The 27,591-nt window shown below is 37.6% G+C and overlaps 1 protein-coding gene across 1 annotated transcript in view; it reads right to left on the bottom strand.

The window, feature by feature from the left end:
- myo16 (myosin XVI) overlaps positions 1 to 27,591 on the bottom strand; it is a 541,014-nt gene that overhangs the window by 77,996 nt on the left and 435,427 nt on the right. Inside the window, exons 28-30 of the mRNA XM_072264587.1 lie at positions 25,022 to 25,118; positions 24,358 to 24,601; positions 23,406 to 23,713 (exon numbers count right to left, since the gene is read on the bottom strand). Coding sequence (XP_072120688.1) covers positions 23,406 to 23,713; positions 24,358 to 24,601; positions 25,022 to 25,118 — 649 coding nt within the window. The remainder of the gene's footprint in view (positions 1 to 23,405; positions 23,714 to 24,357; positions 24,602 to 25,021; positions 25,119 to 27,591) is intronic.

Raw genomic sequence — 27,591 nt, 5'->3', positions numbered from 1 at the left:
GTACTCATATCAGTCCTCTATTTTACTTCCAGAAGAATATAATATCCCGTCCACTTCTGAATTCACATTTAAACAGAAACAAGATATTCAGTCCAAACAAGAAAAACATATACTATTAAAAAAGATTCCCTTTAGGTCCAATATAGTGTTGGACCACTAGAATTGATGTAGCTCAGATACTGATTTTTTTCCATAATGTCTATGGTAGAGCTTTTGATGGAAGGTGATTGGGGAAAAAAGGTGAAACAATGGACATTTTGCTTAAAGTGATTGTGAATAATGATAACATTTAATTCTCAAAGAGAAAAATATGACTGCACTCATATTTCATATTAACTTCAAAAGAGTCCTATGTTCATCCATGTGTGTTGTTTGATTTTGGAGCAGTTTGTCAATGTGGTGAATATTTGAAATGGAAACATTTCTTGTGCCTCCACTGGCATTGAAGCGAAACAAACCGACACACAAAAAAACAGCACGCTCCAATAAAAAGCACTGGACAAAAATCAACTTCAGCTATATTTTTGTTGTCATTTGGATTTGCGTTAATTACTGACCAGACCTTAGTTTCTAAGATTATTTACTTTATACTAAGCCCACATCTTGTATTATGCAGGTTGAACCTGAGGCCTTTGTTTGAGTTAATCGATAAATTTTAGTATTATCAGGCAAAGAAAAATATAAGTACATATGACAGAAATTAAGCTGTTTTATAATATTTGTCAGATAATATTATCATTGTGGAACTGGTGTCTAGAAATCTCAGGAATTTTGCTGAGTTATCGGACTTAATATTTTAATGTAATAATGAAAAGTAACATTTTGACCTGTTGAAACCAATAAAAGCTTAATGATTGCTTTTTTAACATTAATGGCTAGAAAATTTATCTTATTGAACTGGAAAGAGGTCAATTCCCCTACTACATTTCAATGTTTTATCAAACTATATCTTGTTTAAATTTTGAGAAAATTAGAAGTAGTACCTTCGACTCTTCGATTAAATTTGAAGAAACTTGGAGACCATTTATTCAACATTTCCATATGATGTAGTTTGACCTTTTCAAAGCCTTTTTTTAAAACTTAAAATACACGGATAGAGGAGTGGAGTTAACGACATTAATGATTCTATCCAATGTAATATGTTAGCCTGTCTTTTTTTTTCTATAGTTCTGTTTTTAGTTTTATTTAGGTTATTATCGCTTAGTTTAATTAATATGTCTTTTTTTTCTTTTCTAATTTGTGGGTGCTTTTTTTAGATTTTTTCTCATTTATCCCTTTACCATGTTAATTATATTTAGAGTTTGGGAAACTTTATATATTTGTATTATTACCAATGCTATATTTGCAATGTCAATTACTAATAATGTAATCCCAATCTCTGTTCATTAATATTGTTGTTATGTTTATAATTTTGAACATTAATGAAAAGATTGGAAAAGCTTAAAGAATGAAGAAAGGTGCCAATAATAGGATAACAAAACCTTAACACTGCTTAAATTAAAGGAAGAAAATGTAAAACAAAAGGAACAAGTACATGGAGAAAATAGAACCACCAGTCACGAAGACAGAGGAGAACTGAAACTCCAGTGGAAGGAGCAGGATGGGAAATGAAAGTACAAAGAGCAGAATTTGATTTTGACCAGCAGATTAACATTGGAGAAAACACGTCAGATTGTACTAATCACATCAATACTCGTTGCATTGTGTGTGTATGTGTGTGTGTTTGCATGCCAAAACATAGTAAATCTATTGAGAATTGAATTATATTGCAGTCACTGAAAGAGACTTTGAGTTCACCGTAAGTCCTGTGTGTTAAATTCTGATGAAAATTACCTTGAGGTTTAAAACATTAATTGCCTGATCTGCAGAGTAATTCCAGAACTTTAATGTTTTCAGTCCAAATGACTACAACCTGTAATATTTTTCTGCTGGGTCACGGAGACATGTTACTTTGCTGTATGTACATCTATCAACTGAGCCTCCATCACAATGGCCAACTATTGGTTACACACTCCATCTGCTGAAGTATTTCTACTGAGTTAAAATGTCAAGTATCATTAGACTAATGTCCAGTTAGATAGTATGCTTTCAAACCGTAAGATTACTCCCAAAACAAAACTTATTGGCGAGATACTACCTTGGTTCAGATTATTGAATTTTATCTTAGTGACATTTGGAAGGCAAAATTTTATAGTGCCTTTCTTCGAAGCAGATCAGAGCTGAGGTGAGATGTGAGTTGAGAAATGATGTGCCAAATCTATTTTACATCAATAAAATAATACATCTTACTGGCATCAATTACCTATATAACTCTAAGATTTCATCATTCAGTAGCAGATTTGAACCAGGTATCCTTAGACCTATTGGCATCACAGGGGACAAGGTATCTAAAGACTCATACTCAGTGATTTAGGAACAAATTCTCCTCCACCATCAAATTTCTGAACAATCCATGAACTCATGAATGCTACTTCTGTTTTTTTTGCACTACTAATACTGTAATTTTTAGTAATTTTATGCCTTTATGCTATACTGTTGCTGCAAGACAAATAATGTTGTGACCTGCTAGTCAGTGATAATAAGCCTGATTCTGATTCTACTTTTGGGTAGCATTGTACTTGCTACAAAATCCTAGTAAAAATCGAAGGCAAAGAACTACAGCTTATGGTACAGATAACTACTCCAAGGTTTTACAAACATGAGAAAATCTGCAGATACTGGAAATCCAAAGCACACACACACAATTCTGGAAGAACTCAGCAGGCCAGGCAGCATCTGTAGAAAAGATTAAACAGTCAACGTTTTGGGCCGAGACCCTTCGTCAGGACTGGGAAAAAAGATGAGAAGTCAATGTAAGAAGGTGGGGGGGGGAGGGAAGGAAGAAGTACAAGGTGGTAGGTGACAGGTACAACCAGTTTGTATGTGTTACTCCAAGGCTTTGTGTTCTTGTGTTCTGTGTCATTTATTTTAAAGATCAGATATCAAAAAGAATTGTTTAGACAGAGAGGGTAAGGGTGTAACATCAAATATTAAAGATTGCAAAGGGAAAATATTGATTCTTTGTGTAGAAACAACGCACACAAGGATTTACATTTTAGTGAAGTAGGATACGTCAAATGGAGGAGGTAAAATTCCAATGCAAACGCAGAATCAGAAAAATGCAGTGGATGAGTGTGTGACATGTGAGGAACACTAGCATGGAAACCTAGTTTTGGAAGAGAGAAGCAAAAGCATTTTTTAGCCGCAACAAATAAGCAGTTGTGAGAAATTGCAAACTACAGAATGCAATGTTAACAAACTGTGTTCCGACTATTAATAGATAAAATTTTGATACACTGATTGCATGGCAGGAGTATTGGAATATGAAGAACATAATTTGAAAATGTATGAGAAGTCATTATTAAATATTACTTTGGGTGGATCAGTAGCACAACTAGAAGAGCTGCTGTCTCACAGCTCTAGTAATTTGGGTTCAAGTCCTGACATCTGATGGTGCACTTTGTGGAGTGTGCATAATCTCCATGTGGCAATGTGGGCCTTCTATGGGTGATCTCTATGTGACAATTGGGGCCTTCTATGGGTGATCTCTGTGTGACTACATGGACCTTCTATGGGTGATCTCTATGTGACAATGTGGGCCTTCTATGGGTGATCTCTGTGTGACTATGTGGACCTTCTATGGATGATGTCCATGTGACTATGTGGACCTTCTATGGGTGATGTCCATGTGACAATGTGGACCTTCTATGGGTGATGTCCATGTGACAATGTGGACCTTCTATGGGTGATCTCCATGTGACTATGTGGACTTTCTATGGGTGATCTCAATTAATTTACATCTCTTAGATGTGTAGGTTGTACATTGATAGGTTAATTGGCTATAATAAATTGCTCATAGTGTCAAACTGAGTGACATGAAAGGAATCAGGGGTATGATAGGAATGAAGGGGGAATAAATTGGAACTAAAGTAGGAGTAGTGTAGATGAATGCTCGATGGTCGGCATGAAGAGCTTGCTTCTGCATTGTACAACTCCATTTCTTTACACTTATCATTTATGGTGCTCAGGTGGAAAGTGATATGGAAGAAAATTTAGATACAACTTTCGAAAGATAGTTGGATATAAAATTAAAAGGAAATAAATTGTTGATTATGGATAAAAAGCAGGGTAATAGGAACACTGGAGGACTCTTTCAAAGAATGAATCAGTTTTACAGACTACCCCTCTGTTTCACAATTCTATTATTCCTCTGTACTTTGGGAGAAGGCACAGAAGAAAGCACTTCATTTCTTCTCAAACCCAAAGTTCAATTTAAGTCATTACCCATTGCTGAAACTCATTGATAAGACCATAATACCATTAGACATAGAAGCAGAATTATGCCATTCGGCCCATCAAGTCTGCCTTGCCATTCCATCATAGCTGATCTTGGATCCCATTCAACCCCATACACCTGCCTTCTCGCCATATCCTTTGATGCCCTGACCGATCAGGAAACAATCAATTTCCGCCTTAAATATACCCATGGACTTGGCCTCCACTGCAGTCTGTGGCAGAGCATTCCACAGATTCACTACTCTCTGGTGAAGAATATTCCTCCTAACCTCTGTTCTAAAGGGTGACAACTCAATTTTGAGGCTGTGCCCTCTAGTTCTGGATACCCTCACCATTGGAAACATCTCCACATTCACCTTATCTAGTCCTTTCAACATTCAGTAGGTTTCAATGAGATCCCCCCACATTCTTCTAATTTCCAGTGTGTACTGGCCCAAAGATGAAAAATGCTCCTCATATACCCCTTCATTCTCAGAAACATCCTTGTGAACCTCCTCTGGACTCTCTTCAATGACAATACATCCTTTCTGAGATAAAGGGCCCAAAACTGTTGACAATACTCCAATTGCAGCCTGACTGGTGTCTTATAAAGGCTCAGCATTATCTCCTTGCTTTTATATTCTATTCCTCTTGAAATAAATGCCAACATGCATTTACCTTCTTTACCACAGGCTCAACATGTAAATTAACCTTCTGGGAGTCTTGCATGAGGACTCCTAAAGCTTGATTTATACTTCTGCGTATGGGCTACGCCATAGGCCTGATTTATACTTCTGTGTAGCTCTATGCTGTAGTGAGCATGCGTTGTTGTGTCTGCGTCTCTCTGTTGATAATTCCACCACAGAAGAACGGTCCCCTTTGTTGTGGTCACAGTCGGTGACTTCTAAAGGATTTCAGAGGACAACGGGAAGATCGACGGCATCAGCTCACCTGAAGACCCAAATCTTTCCCCTCTCTCCCTCTCTCCATCACTACTCAACTCAATACTATGAACTGAACTGAACTTTACTCGTCATTGTAAAACTACCTATTTACCCCTAGACTTGAAGAAGCTTGGTTTTCATATATTTCCACACTTACTTATATATAATCATTGCTAAACTGTTTGATTTATCTGCATTTATATTACTGTGTTGCATAGTTACTAATAAATACTATTAGTTAATAGCAATACTGGACTCCAAAGTATTTTCCATTTCTGTTGGTTCTTTAAACTGTCATGGGGTACGTGACACATGCGTCATACAAAAAGCTTCTAAAGATAAACATCAAACTGCTAGCAAGAAAAAAAAAAGCAGAAATTTACAATTAGATCATAGAGAATTAACTAAAATGATAATAACGGGCAAATGAACCCCATCTTTTCTCAAAATCAAATAAAGGTTCAAAGATTCGACTTCTAATTTTCTCCAAACTAAAACATAGCATCACTTGAGAGAACTATTGTGACAAAGTGGGAGCTGATGTATCCTTCCACTTCAACAAAATGGCCTCTTGGCTATCAATGTAACAAATGCAATAACATGTTAGTCAAACACAGAGGAATCACGGATATTTTGAGGAATTATTCCAAAAAGCACAGTTAATTTGTTAGGTTGTAAATTAATTTTAAGTGCTTTAGAAACTGTCAAAAAAACTGACTTCCAGAACTGTTCCAGTATAGAACAAGACCGAAACATGTGTGTCAGTGTAGCTGTCTCAGTTTTACATCTATCACAATAACTATCAACATCAGGAAATATTTTAGACAGTCTCTCCTTTGTCAAATGGTAACGATATACAATTTTAAATTGAATCAGTGAATGACTAGCACAGATCGAAGAAGAGTTAACCAGCTTCAGAATCTGAATCCAATCCTCTGTCATAAAAGTCAAATTGAGTTCCTTTTCCCAATCTTGTTTAATCTTAAATAAAGAACACTTATCCCATTGAAATAATAAATTATGAACTCTTCTAATAGAACCTTTCATCGAAGGGTTCATACTCATAATAGTATCTAACAGGTCAGCCTCCAATATATAAGGAAAATTACTTAAATATTTTTGTAAGAAATGTCTAACTTGAAGGTATTGTAAAATGCGTTGAGTATGAAAGAGAATATTTATCAATTGATTGTTCAAAAGACATTATCTATCTTCTTTAAATAAATCCAAAAATGAATTAATACCTTTATTTTTCCAAAGTAAAAATATTAGATCACTCAAAGAAGGCTTAAAAAAGTAATTTCGATAAATTAAACTGCAAAGTTTAAATTTTTTAAGATTAAAAAAAATTGCGGAACTGGAGCCAAATTTGTAAAGAATGCTTAATCACAGGGTATAGGTTTAAATTAGCAACTTTAGCTAATTGTATAGGTAAAGCAACTCCCAATAACGAGGTTAAGTAAAACTATTTCACAGCTTTAAACTCCAGGTCTACCCAAATTGGCCGATCGTTCTTATCAACCCAATATAACCAAAGGGACATGTATCGCACATTAATAGCCCAGTAATACATTCTTAAATTAGGCAAAGCAAGACCTCCATCCTTTTTCAACTTCTGTAAGTGACATTACTAATTCTTGGTCTTTTATTATTCCAAATAAAAGAAAAAAATAATAGAATCAATCCAATCAAAAAACTTCTTAGTCAAAAAAACAGGGATATTCTGAAATAAATATAAAAATTTTGGTAAAATCATCAATTTAACTATATAGATACGACCGACAAGTGAAAATGTAAGTGGACTCCATCCACTAAATAAATACTTCATAGAGTCTACCAAGGGAATGAAATTGGCTTTATAAAGATCCTTACATTTTTAGTAATTATAACACGTAAATATCTAAAGAATCCGTGACTTCAAAAGGAGTATTATCATATATAGAGACAGATTTATTTAAAGGAAACAATTCACTTTTACTAAAATTTATTTTATATCCTGAAAAATCTCCAAATTCATTGAATAATTTTAGTAAGGCAGAAATAGATTCTTTGGGATTAGATATATAAACCAATAAATTGTCAGCATAAAGAGAAATCTTATGAATGGTCTCATTCACAAAAATCCCATGAATATTTTTAGCTTCATGAAGAGCAATAGCAAGGGGTTCTAATATTAAATTAAATAATTGTCTTGTCCCCCGTGAAAGCTGAAAAAAAGGAGGTCTGCAGTTGATAGTAACAACAGTAGCAATAGGAGCTTTATATATCATTCTAATCCAATTATTAAAATTAACACCAAAGCCAGATATCTCTGAAACATTAAATAAATATTTCCATTTAACTCGGTCGAATGCTTTTTCGGCATCCAAAGAAACGACGCATTGTGGAGTTTTAAAAGAGGACGAAAATATAATATTAAGTAGTCTCTGAACATTTGAAAAAGAATAACGGCTCTTTATAAAGCCTGTTTGATCTTTAAAAATAATTTTACCCAAAATATTTTCCCACCGATTGGCCATTATCTTTGACAGAATCTTAGCATCAACATTCAATAATGAAATAGGTCTATATGAGGCACAGTCAGTAAGATCTTTATCCTTTTTAAGAATTAAAGAAATAGAAGCCTCATAGAAAGTAGAGGGTAAATCACCTTTCACAATAGAATCCTTAAACATTTCCAACATATACGGAAAAAGCAATTTTCCAAATTTTTAATAAAATTCTACAGGATAGCCATCAAGTCCAGGGATCTTACCAGATTGCATTGAAAAAATAGCCTTATGAATTTCGGTTTCAGTAATTTGGGCATCAAGCGTTTTTTGATCCTCAACAGAAATTTTAGGAAAAGCAATCTTTCGTAAGAAAGCGTTCATTTCAGAAGAATCGACTGGACTTTGAGATTTATAAAGTTCAGTATAAAAATCTTATTAATTTCTTCTTATTCTCAAGCCAAGGTACCACCTTTCCCACGAATTTTCAAAATTTGCCTTTTGGCTCTAGCTGTTTTTAATTGAGATGTGAGCAGTTTGTTATTTTTATCTCCAAACATATAAAATTGGCTCTTTAACATAAGCAAATAGCCTTCAATGGGATGAGTTAGTAATAGGTTATATTGTGATTGAAGTTCCACCCTTTGTTTGAATAAATCAATATTAGGGGAAATTACATAAATATTTTCTAAGTCTTTAATTTGTTTTGGAATCTTATCTAATTCTGCTTTAGTCTGTTTTTTAAGCTTAGCTGAATAAGAAATGATCTGCTCACGTAAAAATGCTTTAAATGTATCCCATATAATTAATTTGGACATGTCCCCTATATCACTGAAAAGAAAAAAAAATCTTTTATCTGGGTTTCAATGAAACTGACAAAGTCAGAATTTTGCAATAATGTCTGAGACATGCGCCATGGTGGACGGACAAGAATGACATCATCAAATTCAAAAGACAAACTCAAAGGCGCATGATCAGATATAGCAATAGCGTCATAGTCACAATTTTTAACACTAGGCAAGAAGCGGGGATTGATTATAATATAATTAATCCTCGAATATTTTTTATAAACATGTGAAAATAAAGGATATTCTCTGTTATTGGGGGTAGATACCTCCATAATTCGATCAATCCAAAATCGATCACAAAGGAGTTAATAAGTGACGCGGAGCATTTTGGAAGTTGTTGATTTGTTGAGCTCTTGTCAATCACAGGATTTAAACAACAGCTAAAATCCCCACCCATTATCAACATATATTCATTTAAATCAGGCAGTAAAGCAAATACCTTTTCAAAAAAAGAAGGATCATCTAAGTTAGGACCATACAAATTAACCAAAACAACTTATCTGGTACAGATCACTCCTTTAACAATTAAAAATCTACCATTAGAATCTGACTCAATATCCTCTTGAATAAATATATTGGATTTAATAAAGATGGACATGCCTTTAGTTTTACTCTGAGAAGTAGAATGGAACTGCAAAACTTTCCACCATCCAAAAGATCTACTTTGATCTCCCGCCCTGACACGTGTCTCTTGAGCAAAAATTATATCAGGTTGGAATTGATTAATAATCTTAAAAGTCTTTTTTGTTTGATAGGATGATTCCAACCACGTACATTCCAACTTATTACATTAATCCGTTTAAATACCATACTATAATTTTATTCTACTTAATACATGCACAGCACACATAACAATACATGATGATCAAAAATGGCAGCGATGAAGAATACAACCACATAGAAAACACGCATGCTCATGGAACCACCCAATGGGAAAAAACTCCTAACTCTAACCCCACCCCCTCCCCGAAAGCCCAAAGAAAAGGCGAGCAACTTATGATAGATACAAAGCCAGGGACCGCTCTGTCTGTACAGAAAAAAAATTTTTAAAGGATTTTCTTTCCCTCCCCCTAGTTAGTAAAAAATAGAATGACCTTGTAAGAAAAACAATAAAGTCTCAACCAAGAAAAGTGTTTGCATTCCAGTATTTGTTAAACAAGAAAGAACCAAAATAATATTATCTCTTAAAAAGAAAAACCAGTGCCATTTTTAAGTTTAACATTAAATCCCTGAACATTAAATCGGTTATAAGACGCTATAATAAAGCAGCAAAAAAGAACATCCATCCAGATATTAGGTTAAAGAAACAAATCCTTTTATCTTCTTTTCTCAGTCGAATGTCCGAGTAACCACTTAAACAGTCATACTTGATCCATAAATCTTCTTTCCAAAAGAAAACCAATAATGTGCAATAATGAACAAATCTCCTTATCTTCTTTTATTAGTCTCTCAATGGAATATCTGAGTAACCTTCATAAATCTTCTTTCTGAAATGCGAATAATATATAGATAACCAAACAACCTTTCAGATAGTTCATTCGGTAGCGGCGGCAGGTATAATTTGAACGAAGGCTTTTGGATCAAAAAATGTGCTAGGAGGAGAATTAGGAGGAAAAATTTTAATTCTTGTTGGGTAACGCAAAGAAGGAAGAATTTCTTATCATATGCCTGTTTCATTACCAGAGCAAATCTTGATCTTTGTCCCATTACCTCCTTCAGATATTCTTCATAAAAATGGAGCTCGGATTCCTTAAATCTAAAAACTCTCTGTTTTCTTGCCTGTCGCATTATTTGATCTTTAATTTTAAAGTGATGAAAACAAACCAAAACAGATCTTGGCTTATTTGGATCTTTGAATTTCGAAGTAAAAGCTCTGTGTGCTCTTTCTATAGCAGGCGGCTGTGATACTATAATAGGAAATAAAGTATGAAAAAGCTTACCAAAAAAAGCAGTTAACTCTCCATCTTCAGCTCCTTCTTTCAGCCCAACAATTCGCATATTCCTTTGGCGAGACCTAGCTTCCAGGTCTAAAATCTTATTTTGATATCTTTCCAAACGGGTTGTAGCTTCAAACAAGTTTTGCTTAGTTATCTTCAATTCCTCTTCGTGTGTAATAACTTGAGTTTCCAAATCTTTAAGTTTTCCCAGAAATGACTTCATTTCATTACTATTCTTTTCCAGTTGGTCTTTAATTGATCCATTCTGATCTTTAACTGCATTCAGTGTCCGAACGATATCTTCAGCCCATGGTGGCATCTGATCAGATCTTTCCTTTTGCATCTTTCCTTTCCCATTACCTTTGTTGCTAGGTTCAGACAAGTTCTTCCCACTCCTCGTAGATACAGACCTATTGTTCCCCCTCAAAATTCATCAAATAAAAATTTTAAATTCGAAGTTTAAACTAGGGGGAGAGAAACAAAACTAGGAGCAGCACAAGATTGCCGCTACTCCACTTGCAGAGAGACACCATCTCCGGCTTAAGTTCCTCTGCATCTCTGATGTTTGAGCCTTCTCTCCATTTAGATAATAGTCCGCACTATTTTTCCTTTTACCAAAATGCATTATCATACCTTTCCCAACACTGTATATCATCTTCCATTCTTTTGCCCATTCCTCCAATTTGTCTAAGTCCTGCTCCAATCACATTGCTTCCACAGCACTATCTACCCCTCCACCTATCTTCATATCATCCACAAACTTTGCCACAAAGCCATCAATTCCATTATCTAAATCAGTGACAAACAATGTGAAGAGTTGGACTCGACTGAACAACTGAACAACAACAAAGCGCTTAGGATGGCAGCATGATGACAATCATATTTGGATAGAAAATAGAATACAAAATATGCAGGTTAGTTTCCCATTTGGTTTGACACTTAACTTGAGTTTGGCTCTGAAGGCAAAAGATTCTAACTATTCCCACCAAACTCCTTGACATCTCTCACCAAATTCTGATATCCTTTGAATTCTGTTTTGAATTGGTAGACTGGACTGTATTCAGGGGTTCATTTTCAAACCTAGATGAGTATGCTGCAGATGTTACTGACTTCATTAAAACCTGTGTGGATGATTGTGTGCCTACAAAGACTTGCTGTACATTCCCAAACCAAAAGCCATGGATGAACCAGGAGGCACGTCGTCTGCTGAAAGCTAGATCTGTGGTATTCAAGTCTGGCGACCCAGGCCTGTACCAGAAAACCAGATATGATTTGTGGAGGGCTATTTCAAAGGCAAAGAGACAATTTTGAATGAAGTTGGAGGCAACATCGAATGCATGACAATTCTGGCAGGGTTTGCAAGACATTACTTCCTACAAAGCGAAACCCAATAGCATGAATGGCAGTGATGCTTCACTACCAGACAAACTCAGAGCCTTCTATGCCTGCTTTGAAAGGGAGAGTATAACTACAAATATGAAGATCCCTGCTGCACCTAATGATCCTGTGATCTCTGTCTCAGAGGCAGAAACAGAGTTACACTGTCTTTAAAGAGGGTGAACCCTCGCAAGGCAGACGGTCCTAATGGAGTACCTGGTAAGGCTCTGAAAACCTGTGCCAACCAACTAGCGTGAGTATTCAAGGACATTTTCAACCTTTCACTGCTATCGGTGGAAGTTTCCACTTGTTTCAAGAAGGCAACAATTATACCAGTGCCCTAAGAAGAATAGTGTGAGTTGCCTTAATGACAGGTGCATGGTGATCAGAAAGGGCAAAGTTACTAGCAAGTTTAGCCTCCAAGTTCAGGGTGAGGTCATCCCTGCCATCGAAGATAACCTGATAAAATGCTTGGGGAAGTGGTCTAATGTGTCACTAACAGATGGGGCCAATGTCACCAATGCTGTGAAGCAGACAGACGAATGGCTGAAAAAGATCGACAAATCCGGAGTTCCGGGTAAATTCAAGACCTGACTGTACCAATATGGCATTCTGCCCAGGCTTCTCTAGCTCTTCACACTTAATGAGTTCCCCATGACTGCCATAGAAGGCATCGAGAGGAAAACCAACAAGCACCTGCAGAGATGGTTGAGAGTTCCCCCAAGCTTCTCTTCAGTGGGCCTCTACATTCATTCTGGACAACTGCAACTTCCCCTGTCATCTGTTGTGGAGGAATTCAAGGTGGCAAAATGCAGAGCCTTATTAAGCTTGAGAGATTCCAATGACGTCTTGGTAAAGCAAGCAGGTGTTACAACCAGATCTGGGCGCAAGTGGGCAGCCAGCGCAGCTGTGGAGGAGGCAGTGTGTTCTCTGAAGCTGCGAGATATCATCGGCAGCCCCTGCTTCAGGCGGTAAGGCCTCGGCTCAGTTCACTTCCAGCAGTGGGGAAACGCAAGCATAAGGAACAGGTGAGACATGATACAAGCAGAAGTATGGATCCGCGAGGAAGAGAAGTGGATTTCAAAGGCAGTGGAACAAGGGTCCCAGGGTGCCTGGACAAAATGGGATCTGCCTAAGCACAAGATCTCATGGGTAGAGTTATGGAGACTGGAGCCCTTCCATATTTCCTTCCTCTTGCGATCCGTTTATGACACACTTCCTTCACCATTACATCTGTACACATAGGGGATGAGAGAGGACCCGAACTGTAAGCTCTGTGGTCAAAAGGGGACACTGGCGCATATACTGTCCAGGTGTAACACAGCTCTAACTCAAGGACGGTATAGGTGGCGCCATGATAAGGTGCTTCTGGCTCTTGCTGACACACTAGAGCGGGAGAGATACAAGAAGAGGACGGCTGGCACAGATTTGAGGAAGGCCATCACCTTCATCGAAGAGGGAGCCAGGCCTTTCGTAACCAAACAACCAAAGCCCAATCTGCTGCTAACGGCCGGGTCCTGGGAGATGAGGGTCGATGTGGGAAGGAGGCTGCAGTTTCCGGATGTGGTGCACGCAACCCTACGCCCGGACATTGTACTGTGGTCAACCGAAGACAAGAAAATAATTCTGGTTGAGCTGACTGTGTCGTGGGAGGAGAGACGGGAAGAGGCCCATGAGAGAAAGGCCTTGAAGTACCAGCCCTTAGTGCAGGAGTGTAAAGACAAGGGATGGCAGGCATGGTTGGAAGAGATCGGCTGCAGAGGTTTCCCAGCCAAATCAGCATGGCGGTTGTTGTCAGATCTGGGCCTGGACGAAAGGAGCAAAAAACAAGCAGCTCGTAGGATGGGGAAGAGGCAGAACGAGCCTCTTGTTGGATTTGGAGTAGGCTAGAGAAGGGGAGCTGGAAGCCAAGAGCAGATGGGGAGTGATTTGGCCACCACTGCCGGCCCACCAACTGGAGAGTGTCGTGGTTAAGAGTCGAAACACTCGGTGAAGGTTGGGAACCACCTGATGACATCTGTTCCTGGCTAAAGGCTATGGTTCCTTTATAAGGTAACTGGAGAATGCACCCTAACAGGTGTATGTAACAAGTAACTATTGCCTGGTAGCACTCACACCTTCAGTGGTGAAATACTTTGAGAGGTTGGTCATGACTAGGCTGACCTCCGGCGTCAGCAAGGACCTGGACCCATTGCAATTTGCCTATCACCACAACAGGTCAATGGCAGATGCAATCTCAATGGCTCTTCACACGACTTTAGACCACCTGGACAACACAAACACCTATGTCAGGATAGTGTTCGTCGACTATAGCTCAGCATTTAATACCATCATGCCCACAATTCTGCTTGAGAAGTTACAAAACCTGGGCCTCTGTACCTCCCTCTGCAATTGGATCCTTGACTTCCTAACTGGAAGACCACAATCTGTGCAGATTGGCGATTACATCTCCTCCTCGCTGTCGATCAACACTGGTGCATCTCAAAGGTGTGTGTTTAGCCCTCTGCTCTAGGCATAGCTCAAGTACCATCTATAAATTTGCTGATGATACAACCATTGTTGGTAGAATCTCAGATGGTGACGGGAGGGTGTACAGGAGTGAGATATGCCAACTAGTGGAGTGGTGTTGCAGCTCTATGTCAGTAAGATGAAAGTGCTGATTGTGAACTTCAGGAAGGGCAAGACGAAGGAAGACATACCAATCCTCATAGAGGGATCAGAAGTGGAGAGAGTGAGCAGCTTCAAGTTCCTGGGTGTCAAGATCTCTGAGGACCTAACCTGATTCCAACATATCAATAAAGTTATAAAGAAGGCAAGACAGCAACTATACTTCCTTAAGAGTTTGAAGAGATTTGGTATATCAACAAATACACTCAAAAACTTCTATAGATATGCTGTGGAGAACATTCTGACAGGCTGCATCACCTTCTGGTATGGTGGGGGGATGCTACTGCACAGGACCAAATGAAGCTACAGGATGTTGCAAATTTAGTTGGCTCCATCTTGGGTTTTAGCCTACAAAGTAACCAGGACATCTTCAAGGAACAGTGTCTCAGAAAGGCAGCGTCCATTATTAAGAACCCCCAGCACCCAGGGCATGCCCTTTTCTCAGTGTTACCATCAGGAAGGAGGTACAGAAGCCTGAAGGCACACACTCAGCTTCTCCCCCTCTGCCATCAAATTCCTAAATAGACATTGAACCCTTCAACACTATCTCACTTTTTTAATATATATTATTTCTGTTTTTTGCATGATTTTAATCTATTCAATATACAAATACTGTAATTTATTTATTATTATTATTATTTTTTTTCTTCTATATTATGTATTGCATTGAACTGCTGCAGCTAAGTTAACAAGTTTCATGACACATGCCAGTGACAATAAACCTGATTCTGATTCTGATCTTTCATAGGTTTTCATTTGAATTATCCAGAGGTTTGTTAAAGCTTATTCAAGTAAGAAAATTCAGATAATCTGATGAAAAATCACAAGTGGAAATTATAGCATGACTTAAATTGTCACATTGTTTGAACAAATTAATAACAATTTAACTGAGATATTAAAAACCTGAAATACTGCAAAATCTGCCTAGAGTTGTTATGTGCAACCTGAGATTTTAGAATCAGGTCCTAATTTTTTTGTACTTACAGGTCTGATGATGTAGAAATATTGTGAGTCGAGTAAATTTTCTTTGTTATTGTATTGGGCTTGCTGACCGCAAAGTTCCAAACTCAAATGAAAACCTTAAGCCCTATCCAATATAAATAGCCATGGGTACTCTCATTAAAGGGAGGTTAAATTACAACTACCCAATCTTCAAAGACTAGTTCACTTCCCTGTATGTTTTCCATGGCAAGTTTAGCTGCCAATATTCACTATTTCAGTGGTGGGTTCTTCCTCTCTACCAAGGAGAAGATATTGCCAGCTAACAAAGAAGTTTAAAGCACCATTCATTTATTTTCAGTGATAGGTATTTAAAACCAAACACCATTCTTAAAACACATTTAAAACTCACAGAAGTTTTTTTATCATAAAAAAACTTTCAAATTACAAATCATTTCTAAAGCACAATGGATTTCCAAAACACAGTTATAATTCCTATAAGCTAAAACTACATGTCCCAATTTACAGGTGTTTCGGTCAACTGTCACAAAAATCGAAGGCAGTGGAATGCCCCCTGTTTCTTTCATGCTCTTGATTTTGCTTACCTGATTACTAATAAGCCTGAACTGATCTCTTCATTTTCATAGTTTCTTTGCCACTTGAGTGACATGACACACCAGACATATTCCCTCAGATGCCCATTTAACACAAATGGTCTAAAAGCTTCCTAGAGATACAGTTCCCAGCTACCTACAATTAATGCTATGAAGCTAACTTTATGGGTACACAAATCTTTCAGCGTATTAATAGATCAGTTATCAAGGAGCTTAAGGTAAAAGAACACTTAAGAGTCAGTGATCACAATATAATTGAGTTCAACTTGAAATTTGATAGGGCGAAAGTAAAGTCTGACATAGCAGTGTTTCAGTGGAGTAAAGGAAATTAAAATGCTATGAGAGAAGAGTTGGCCAAAGTAAATTGTGAGGAGATGCTGGCAGGGATGACATCAGAGAAGCAATTGTTTGAATTTCTGGGAAAAATGAGGAAGGTGCAGGACAGATACATTTCAAAAATGGCAAAATAGTACAATCATGGCTGACAAGGGAAGTCAAAACCAATGTAAAAGCAAACGCAAAGCACATCAAAGCAAAAATTAGTGGGAAGACAGAGGATTCAGGAGCTTCTAAAAACTTACAGAGGGCAACTAAAAGAATCATTAGAAGGGAAAAAAAGAAAAATGAAAGTGCATAGTAAAAGCTTGTTCATGTATGTAAAAAGTAAACGAGAGATGAGAGTGAATATAGGACTCGTAGAAAATGAGGGTGGAGAAATAATAATGGGGACAAGGAGATGGCAGATGAACTAAGTGAGTATTTTGCATCAGTTTTCACTGTGGAAGATACTAGCAGATGTTAAAGGGTGTGAGGGGACAGAAATGAGTACAGTTACTATTTTCCAGGGAGAAGGTGCTTAAAAAGCTGAAAGACCTGAGGGTACATAAGTCACTTGGACCAAATGAACAGCACCCTAGGGTTCTGAAAGAGGTAGCAGTAACTGTGGAGGCATTAGTAATGACCTTTCCAAAATCTCTGGTATGGTGCCAGAGGACTGAAAAATTTCAAATGGCACTCCACTCTTTAAGAAAGGAGGAAGGCAGCAGAAAATAAATTATAGGCCAGTTAGCCTGACCTCAGTGGTTGGGAAGATGTTGGAGTCAATTATTAAGGAGGAGGGTATGGAGTACTTGGTGACATGGGACAAGAGAAGACAAAGTCAGCATGGTTTCCTTAAGGGAAGATCTTGCCTGATGACCCTGTTGGAATTCGTTGAGGAGATTACAAGTAGGATAGATAAAGGGGATGCAGTGGATGTTGTATATTTGGAACTTCAGAAGATCTTTGACAAGGTGCCATACATGAGGCTGCTTACCAAGTTAAGAACCCATGGGATTACAGGAAAGTTACTAACATGGTTAGAGCACTGGCTAACTTTTAGGAGACGGTGAGGAAGAATAAAAGGATACTTTTCTGGTTGGCTGCCAGTGACTAGTGTTGTTCTGCAGAGGTCAGTGTTGGGACCACTTCTTTTTATGCTGTATATCAATAATTGAGATGATGGAATAGATGGCTTTGTTGCCAAGTTTGCAAATGATATGAAGATTGATGGAGGGGTAGGTAATGTTGAGGAAACAGGTAGGCTGCAGAAGGACTTAGACAGATCAGCAGAATGGACTAGAAAGTGACAAGTGAAATACAATGTTGGAAAATGCATGGTCGTGCTATTTGGAAGTAGAAATAAATGTGCAGACTATTTTCTAAATGGGGAGAAAATCCAAAAATCTGCGATGCAAAGGGCCTTGTGTAGAACACCCCAAAGGTTAACTTGCAGGTAGAGTCGATGGTGAGGAAGGCAAAGCAATGTTTGCATTCATTTCAAGAGGTCGAGAATACAAGAGCAGGGATGTGATCCTGAGGCTTTATAAGGCACTGGTGAAGCCTCACCTTGAGTATTGTGAACTGTTTTGGGCCCCTCATCTTAGAAAGATGTGCTGGCAATGGAGAGGTTACAGAGGAGGTTCAGAAGGATGGTTCCAGAAATGAAAGTGTTATCCTATGAGGAACTTTTGATGGCTCTGGGTCTGTACTTGCTGGAATCCAGAAGGATGGGGGGGAATCTCATTGAAACCTTTCAAACGCTGAAAGGCCTAGACAGTGTAGATGTGGAAAGGATGTTTCCCATGGCGGGGGAGTCTAGGATAAGAGGGCACAACTTCAGGATAGAGGGGCATCCATTTAAAACAGAGATGCTAAGAAATTTCTTCAGCCAGAGGGTGGTGAATTTGTGGAATTTGTTACCACATGCAGCTGTGGAGGCCAGGTTGTTGGTTTATTGAAGGAAGAGCTTGATAGGTTCTTGATTGGACATGGTATCAAAGGTTACGGGGAGAAGGCTGGGAAATGGGGTTCAGGAGGGGAAAAAAAGGATCAGCCGTGAATGAATGGCGGAGCAGATTCAATGGACCAAATGGCGTAATTCAGCTACTATGTCCTATGGTCTTATGGTTATTGATATGCTAAGTGATTGTCTCCATCTGGTTTGATAGCTTCCTTAAACTAAGCAACCTAGCTAGCATTGTCTGTTTTGAAACAAGCAAAATGAATTAACCTATTTATACTGCACCTCCTCAGCAGTAAGTTAAGTGTTCGGGGCAGCAATCTGCTCTATAAACAGAGTGTATTTGCAAAGCTGTGTTTTAACTGCAAGTTTATTACTGCTTGCCATTTACAGTTTAAGAACTGAATGCTGGCTTCCATTTATGACCAGAAGCTAAGCAATGAATATTGTTGCAATTATAACTTACAACTGTATAATTTTTACAAGCGGCAGCTGTTGTGTTTAGAAATCTAAGCTTGGCAAAAACAAGAGTTCCTGTCCCAGGAGGCAAATATTTGTCAAATATTGAATTATTGAATTTATGAAATAGTGATGCTTAAATAAATTGTCTTTCAAAGATATCTGTCAGTTTGACTGAAGAAACAGTAAATATTGCGGGAATTCAGCAGGCCGTGCAGAATCTTTGGAGGGAAATGAACAGTTGGCGTTTCAGCCTGAAACATCGACTGTCCTAGATGTGTTGTTCCAGATTTCCAACATCTTCAATGCTCTTATTGACTGTCAGTTTGACTGTCTATTAATTTATCTGTCATTCATTAATTTACTTCTCCCTAAACCTTGGCCAGAAAATTTATTTTTTAATGTGCGAACCTTCTGTTCCTCATTAACATAAACTGAATTCTCACCCAGTTTTACTTTGTCAACAATCTATTCCAAATCAGTCCTCGAGCACTAGACAGCACTTTGGAATGATACTGAATTCCCAATTCTATTTTGCAGTTCTGAATGCCATTTTCTTCCTTCTAATAGGAGCATGGGAAATGGGCACAAGAAGAGAACAACCTCTTCACTCATCACTAAAAACAGCATCCACAAAGTTAGGTAAAACTTTAAGCTGGCAATCCGTGTGCATGCGCTGACCCTATTATGTGAAGGATGGTTGAGTGCCCCTACAGAAAAATGGCAAATTTAATTTCATATTCACATTTATGTTTCTAACTGTTTTTCATTGCTCTTCCATCTGGCATTGATGCAGATAAAAACGAATTGAAGGAGAACGTAAATGCTGATTAATCCTTTATAAAAAGGATTAATCAGCATTGGATGGAAGAAAAATAGATTTACATTTTAAAAATTCTTGAACAACAAATCTATCCATCAGTTATGTAACTGAAGTTATGGACGGTCACACTGAGGGATTAATATAGGCTTCTTTGTGAATTTTGGTGAGATATTAGTCACTATATTTTCATAGGGATGAGATTTTCTTCCTGTAAAGAACACAGGGACCTTTAATTTATTTAACAATTTGCAAGACTGTTCAGGGCTTATTAAACAAGCCCACACCACACCATATCCTTCATTTGCTGCAGATGTCGAGGGCTAATTTTAATTTTCAGCTTCACCTCCTGTTTAACTATTTTTGACAATCTTTTAAGCTGTTTAGACACCAGTCTAATTAATTCTTTTACAGCAATTTCTAACAGTTTTGTGTGAAGCAACTTTATTTCTTTTATTTTTTTTCTTTAATATTCTGTTAATTTTGCTAAAATTAATTTCTTTTTGTTTATAAATCTGGCCATAGATCATCTTTTGTCCAATATTACTGAACCTGTCCTGATGTCCCCTCCACTCAACTTCTACTTTTATTTACTAATTAATTAATTTTCATTCTTCTCATTCTATGCAAATCAATTCTGATTCTCGAGTCCCAACAGCTTAATTAACTCATTTATTTCCATCTCCCTTACCCATACCTTAATTTGTTTAACATGAATCTTCAGTTAAAGATCACATTTCATTCAGAAATTGTATCTCTTAATTGAAATAATTATTTGCTATGACATACAACAAACACCCAATTATTCTTTTTGCAGAATAATGGCCAGATTTCTCAAAAAATGTCCTTGTTTTCAGAGGAGGGTGAATTGTAAACCTAATTTGGGATGCAATGCTAGAATTGACTGTGAGTAAGAAAACCATCTGGAAAATTTTGGTTGGAAATTTCCCTTGAGACCTTCTGATATCTCATTATAATGTCAACTGTAGGGCCGGATGGGCAAAAAGAAATACCTCTTGTCATTTGTCCCTTTTTCCTGAAAATTCTGCTGAATGACCAGGACAAGGTCTACATGCAGGTAAACTGTTCTACAAATCAGTTGCTCAGATGTGCTGTACCTGTTTTCCTTTTCCAGGATAGTAAAAATAAAATGGTCAGGGGGAAAAGTACAGAATGAAAATGAGAGACCTGATTGTTATCATCATATTAATCGTCAGTTCCCTCAGTACTGTGACCATCCACAGCCACCAGTTTAAATGGCATTTCTGACAACTAAGTTACATGTGTAAAGCTTAAACTTCTGAAAAGAAAATGTAGAATGCATATTCTGGCATAACAAACCTGAAAAAGTTATGCAATATAATGTTTGAAGGGGAAAATTCAGGATAAGATTTTTCTCTCACACTTCACATTAAGGTTTAACAGCTGAGATCTAATACTTTTATGACCCCTCATTTACTGTCACCTTCTCTGTGAGCCTTCCAGGTTCAAATAAGGAGTATTGTTCTCAACTATTTTTTGAATTACATATTTAAAATATTACAGCATGTAAGAACAACACAATTGGATATTTATATTTCTGCACAGGGAATGCTAAGGTTGTTAAACTTTCATTTGCTTTGTAGAATGCTGAAGGTCAGAAGTGATATAACATCAGAAGAATAGCTAACTATGCTGAACAAATTAATGAAGCAAGGAGCACTTACCAAATTGAAAATATTTTAGAAAAACATTGTGGCTATTCAAGAAAACATATACATTTCCTTGGATTCAAAATTATTGAAGAAAATATTGTAATACAAGACTATGTTGCACTTTAATAAAGGTTTATGAGGGGCCGGGAGCTGCAGATGAAACCAGAGATTGTGAAAACGACAAAAATGTTGAAGAAATATTTTAATTGAAACTGCAGCCTTCAGATGAATAAGGCAGCTTGGAGACTGTGGTGTTCAGCAGGTTTTTATGTTTTATCTACTTAGAGAGCATCATGATTCATTGGCAGCAAACTTGTCCCTCTCTGGAAGGAATCTCACCCCAGAGACCTGGCTATAAAACATTGGCTGACACACCATTATGACACAGAGGCAGTACTCATTAAAGTAAAAGGTTATATGGTGTTATTTCAAAGAAATTCTATGGAGTTTTTGCAATTAGCCAATCCCAGCCAACCTGCTCATAGACTGTTTTGTCCCACCCCAGTAACAGAGGATACACGCCAGGACCTCTAGACACAAAAGCAGTTACTTTCCCCAAGCTGTAAGGCTGATCAACACCTCTACTCACTAATCCATCCCTCCAAACCCCCAACCACCACTACTTTATCATTTCCTGGCAGAGTCACCTTACGTACAGACACTCCTGTGCTTCATGTTACTTTATGGGCATACAATCAGTCTATGTATACAAGCTATCTTACGTATTTAAATGGATTATGTTCGTCTTAATTATTGTGTTCTTTATTTTATTACGTTGATTTTTATTGCATCGGATTGGGAGTAACAATTATTTTGTTCTCCTTTACATTTGTCTACTGGAAATGACATTAAACAATCTTGAATCAAATAATTTACTCTGTCAACTTTGCTGAAACAGATGATCTAGTTTGATCAGTCTGTTAATTGTAGCATCTTGCCTTACATAAATTGGGGCTGTCATTAATCCTCCATTAAAAGCATAACTAAACATTTAGACATGTCCTAGGTCATGAAGGGCAAGGTTTTCCTTCTGTTGTATCAAGGAATTTAGGGCAGAGATACATAATGCAGTGGATTAAGCTAATAATTTAAACCCAGTCTTTGCATATCATATAAATTCAACTAATTATTGATAGGAGTATATATTATAATTTCTTATTAATATAAATTAGAATTTCCCACTTAAATTAGTTTCACATATATTTCAGAGTAAATAGAAGAAATATGTGAAGTAATTTTAATCATTACTTATAGTGTTGCAAATTTAATTTTTTTAATTGTAATTTAAAATGGCTAGTTTTCCAATCACAGCCTCTAAGGAAGAAGCTTCACATTACAGGAACATAAATTGAAGTTTAAACAGCGCCACCTGTTGGCTAACAATTGTGTAATGATGCTTTCTTTTACATCTATTGAACAGGCAAACTTACTTTAGCGAGTAAATGACGGAGATACTGGGGTAATTTTAACGCGATTCTGACAACGTCAGGAACAGCTACAGTAAAATACAATTTATTTCCCATTATCAGATTTCCATTTATGTTGACTAAATGGTATCGAACCTTGTAAAGGATGGGTGCACTTGAAAAGGTCTTTCAAAAGCATGTAGAAGAATGTGACAAATTGGATGGCTCTCACAAAGAAGTAGCACCCAAATAATGGGTTGAATGGCCCCTTCTCTCCTTTTAATGACATTTGACCCTATTTATTAATGCTGTTTACATCTTTTGAAACACTGCTATGTTACCAAGATATTGCTTATGCTTTGTGAAACCACCATTTCAGTGCTATTATTTTATTTGTAGCTGATTACTGAGAATTGTTGTTTTTAATAAAAATCATGCAAAGTACTGGGAAAAAAGGTAAGATATTGAGAAACTACATATATAGATAATCACTTGGCAGTTAAATCACCCATGACACCACTAAATTACACAAATGGGCAGGCTAATCACCAAGAAGAATTGTCCAGTTTAGTCTAATTTTACACTATTTCTTAATGTGAACAATCATTCTTCAAACCTTCATTTGCTGCTTCTTTAGAAGCCGGCGATAAACATGCAGTCACAGCCTCATATGAAGCACTCAATCGCGTACTGGGGTCCCTCTTTGGTTTAGGAGGAGGTTGTTTCCGTGGTGACTGCAGGCCATTGCTATCATCCATAGTGAATACTGACTGAAGGGAGGGTGATCTGATGGACGATCCAATCACAGAATGTGCCAACCCATCGACAAAAGTAGGTACAGTCACCGAGCTCCAGTGAAAATGCTTCAGCATTCGGCAGCCCAGATAATTCTCTTCAATGACCTTTCCACACCCATCGCCGGATCTGAAATTAAAATGATGCCCAGATGCTGAATTAGAACAATGAACCTGCTCATGCAAATATAATGCCAGCTTTACACAAAAGCAGTCAACCAACACCCCTACTGTGAGGTGAGGGTGGATACACTGCTCCTGTGAAACACAAATCTATGAAAAATCTGTCTGTCTGCTGCTGTTCATTTTTGCATTCTGCAATTACAATAATTTTCACTACTTTGTGTCTTTAATCTTAAAAAAGCTGATTCAAATATCCCACTTATTTTTGAATGATGAATTGTCTTGTGCTGCAATGGGAACTCAGATTCCCCCAATGCTGCTTACAAGTGGGAAAATAGATGACAGTGTATGAGCAGTCTCGCCATTGCTTCAGTGTCAGCAGCCTCGTGGGATGACACAAAAAGATTAACTCTTTCTAGCTCAAAAACTTTTAGTACACTGGTTTCACTCTTTTACTGCAATACTTGATTTGTATCTTTTATCTCTTTAAATACATTCACAATCATATTTGAAACATTTACAGCTAATTATCTGGCTCTTTAAAGTCCTTTCTAACATTACAAAGTCCTTTCTAAGGTTAAAACTTCTTGGCCTCTTGCAACATCAGCATCGTTCTTCATGCTACACATGATAATAGACACTCATGCTTACCGGATTGTGACTGGCTCGCCTTTGTGTTGTGCCTCGAACTTTTCCCTCATGTAAACTGCATTAAGTTCATTCCGAATCCTGTCATTTTCCCGTGCAATGTCAGTTGCATTTTGAATGACCAAGGAATCATAAGTTTTCAGTCCCATGTCTTCCACAAACTGCAAGAATCTTTCAATAGAATTAACCTCTTCTCTGATGTTCATCCTCTGCAGCAATCGTTGGCGGGCTAGAAATTCTCTGACAACTACCGTTAGGGAAAAGAATTATGCATCCGCAGTTCACACAATAAAATGTACGGGTCAACAGACTATCTGGTGAACTAATATCAAGAACTACAATCAATTAATAGTCATGAGAAATGCACAGCACATTACATATCAGCTATTTTTATTTAGTTCATTTGGATTTGATTTATTTATCTATTCTGAGGTGTTACAATTTAAAAAAATCACAAATTCACAAACATGTACAAAAAATCTTACAACAGAAGCACCATTTATTTAGCCGTAAAAGTTTTATCATAGCATTGACTGAGAATGTGAAAGGAAATAAATCAAATAAACCAAACGTTGACTGTGCTTCTTCCTACAGATGCTGCCTGGCCTGCTGCATTCACCAGCATTTTGTGTGTGTGGCTCAGATATCTTGCTAATGTTTTTGTTACCTTTTTGACAGATGAGAATTTTCTTTTCCAATTGAAGACATTGATCACTGAGGTGATCTGCTTGCCAGTACTTCATAAGCACGTCACCCCGGCTTATCTGTAAAAAAAAAACGATTTGACTAACTGTACAATAGTAATCCAAAATAGATTCCATTGGGATTATAAGTATGAAGTTTATATTGGTTCTTTCAATAAAATTTCATTCCCTGTGAGTTGAATTTGACTTTGAATATTTACAGTATATTTAGTTTAACCTGTCAGCATAGAAATAACAATAACTAAAATCTTGATTCGAAATTAAATAAAAATTATTTCCTAAAAATATCAATGAATGTTCAATCCTCATAGAGGGATCAGAAGTGGAGAGAGTGAGCAATTTCAATTTCGTGGGTGTCAATGTCTCTGAGGATCTAACTTGGTCCCAACATATCGATGCAACTGTAAATGAGGCAAGACAGTGGCTATATTTTATCAGGAGTTTTGAGGAGATTTGTTTTGTTACCTAAAACACCCAAAAACCTCTATAGATGTACTGTGGAGAGCATTCTGACTGGCTGCATTACTGGTGTGTGTGCGTGTGTGTGTGTGTGTGTGTGTTGGGGTTGGGTTCAACTGCACAGGACCAAAAGAAGCTACAAAATTAGTAAAATTAGTCATCTCCATCACAGGTATGAGCCCCAGTAGTATCCAAGACATCTTCAGGGAGCAGTGCCTCAAGAAGGCAGCATCCATTATAAACATAGAAACATAGAAAATTGGTGCAGGAGTAGGCCATTCAGCCCTTCGAGCCTGCACCGCCATTTATTATGATCATGGCTGATCATCCAACTCAGAACCCCGCCCCAGCCTTCCCTCCATAACCCCTGACCCCCGTAGCCACAAGGGCCATATCTAACTCCCTCTTAAATATAGCCAATGAACTGGCCTCAACTGTTTCCTGTGGCAGAGAATTCCACAGAGTCACCACTCTCTGTGTGAAGAAGTTTTTCCTAATCTCGGTCCTAAAAGGCTTCCCCTCTATCCTCAAACTGTGACCCCTCGTTCTGGACTTCCCCAACATCGGGAACAATCTTCCTGCATCTAGCCTGTCCAATCCCTTTAGGATCTTATACGTTTCAATCAGATCCCCCCTCAATCTTCTAAATTCCAACGAGTACAAGCCCAGTTCATCCAGTCTTTCTTCATATGAAAGTCCTGACCTCCCAGGAATCAATCTGGTGAACCTTCTTTGTACTACCATCACCCTGGACATGCTCTTTTCTCATTGTTACTATCAGGAAGGAGGTGCAGAAGCTTGAAGGCACACACTCAATGATTCAGGAACAGCTTCTTCCCCTCTGCCTCCCAATTTCTAAATGGACATTGAACCCATGAACACTAGTTCACTTTTTGACTTCTGTTTCTTAATTTAACTATTTAATATACATCTATATGCTTACTGTAATTCATTTATTCACCTTTTTCTATGTTTATCATGTATTGTATTGTACACATTTCATGACACATGCAGGTGATATTAAACCTGATTCTGATTCCGAATCTATCCACTTTTTAACTAACAAGAAGTAATACACCTGCAGGGAAGAGAGGAAAATGAAAGAAAAAAAGGCTAATTCTGGATTTCAGCAAACAGTATTACAAAGGCTTTCATGGGAAATGGTTGTGGTGGGGATGAGATAAGAATGGAGTGATAAGGTGTTGCAAGTTTGTCATAAAAAAAATCATGTTTCTTGGTATGGAGACATGAACAAGTCATAGACAGGCCATAATCTCAAACTAAATTGAGCAGTGTGAGGTTTCTATTTCTGTGCATGCTCACTCATTCAATGCCTTAACTCTGAAGTTGAGATTTATTCTGAGTTGTGGAATTTTGCCTTTTGAATATTTAATTATTTATTTAGATATGTAGCGTGGAACAACCCCTTCTGGCCCAGCAACTCACTTATTTACATTAGCTTAATAACTGGTATGCTTTTGGACTTTGGAGGAAACCGGAGCATCCACAGGAAACCCACACAGTTGACGAGGAGAATGTACAAACTCCATACAGATGGTGTCAGAATTGAACTCTGAACTCTTGAACTGTAATACCGATGCACTAACTGCTATGCTACAGTGACTCTTAGAGTCAAAAAGTAGGGGAATTTAGGCCCAGTGCTGGAAAACCTTTAGCTTCTGGCTGGGCTATCCTTTCCTCCATTCTGTCCCAGCTTTTTAAGGCTTGGGAAACCTGGTACATAGAGCATAGAACAGTACAGCTCAGGAACAGACCCTCTGGCCCACGATGTTGTGCTAAACCAGCAAAAAAATAAAGAAAGAAAAACTCAAAAACTAATCCCTCCTACCTACAAAATGTCTATATCCCTCCACTTTCCTCATATTCATGTGCCTATCTAAACATCTTTCAAAAGCCTTTAATGTGGTTGGATTGAGCTGTTCTCTATCTTGGCAACTGATCTACAAACATTTCATCACCATATGAGGAGATATCGTTAGTATGCTGTTGATTGTGGTGTGTCTTCCGAACATTTGGCCATTATATACTTTTCAATTAGTCGATTGGACGTCAT

This window comes from Mobula birostris, chromosome 7 (assembly GCF_030028105.1).
Source record: "Mobula birostris isolate sMobBir1 chromosome 7, sMobBir1.hap1, whole genome shotgun sequence".
Classification (NCBI taxonomy): Eukaryota; Metazoa; Chordata; class Chondrichthyes; order Myliobatiformes; family Myliobatidae; genus Mobula; species Mobula birostris.
Note: the sequence above shows the minus strand (reverse complement) of the source record. Positions and strands in the feature narration are given on the sequence as shown.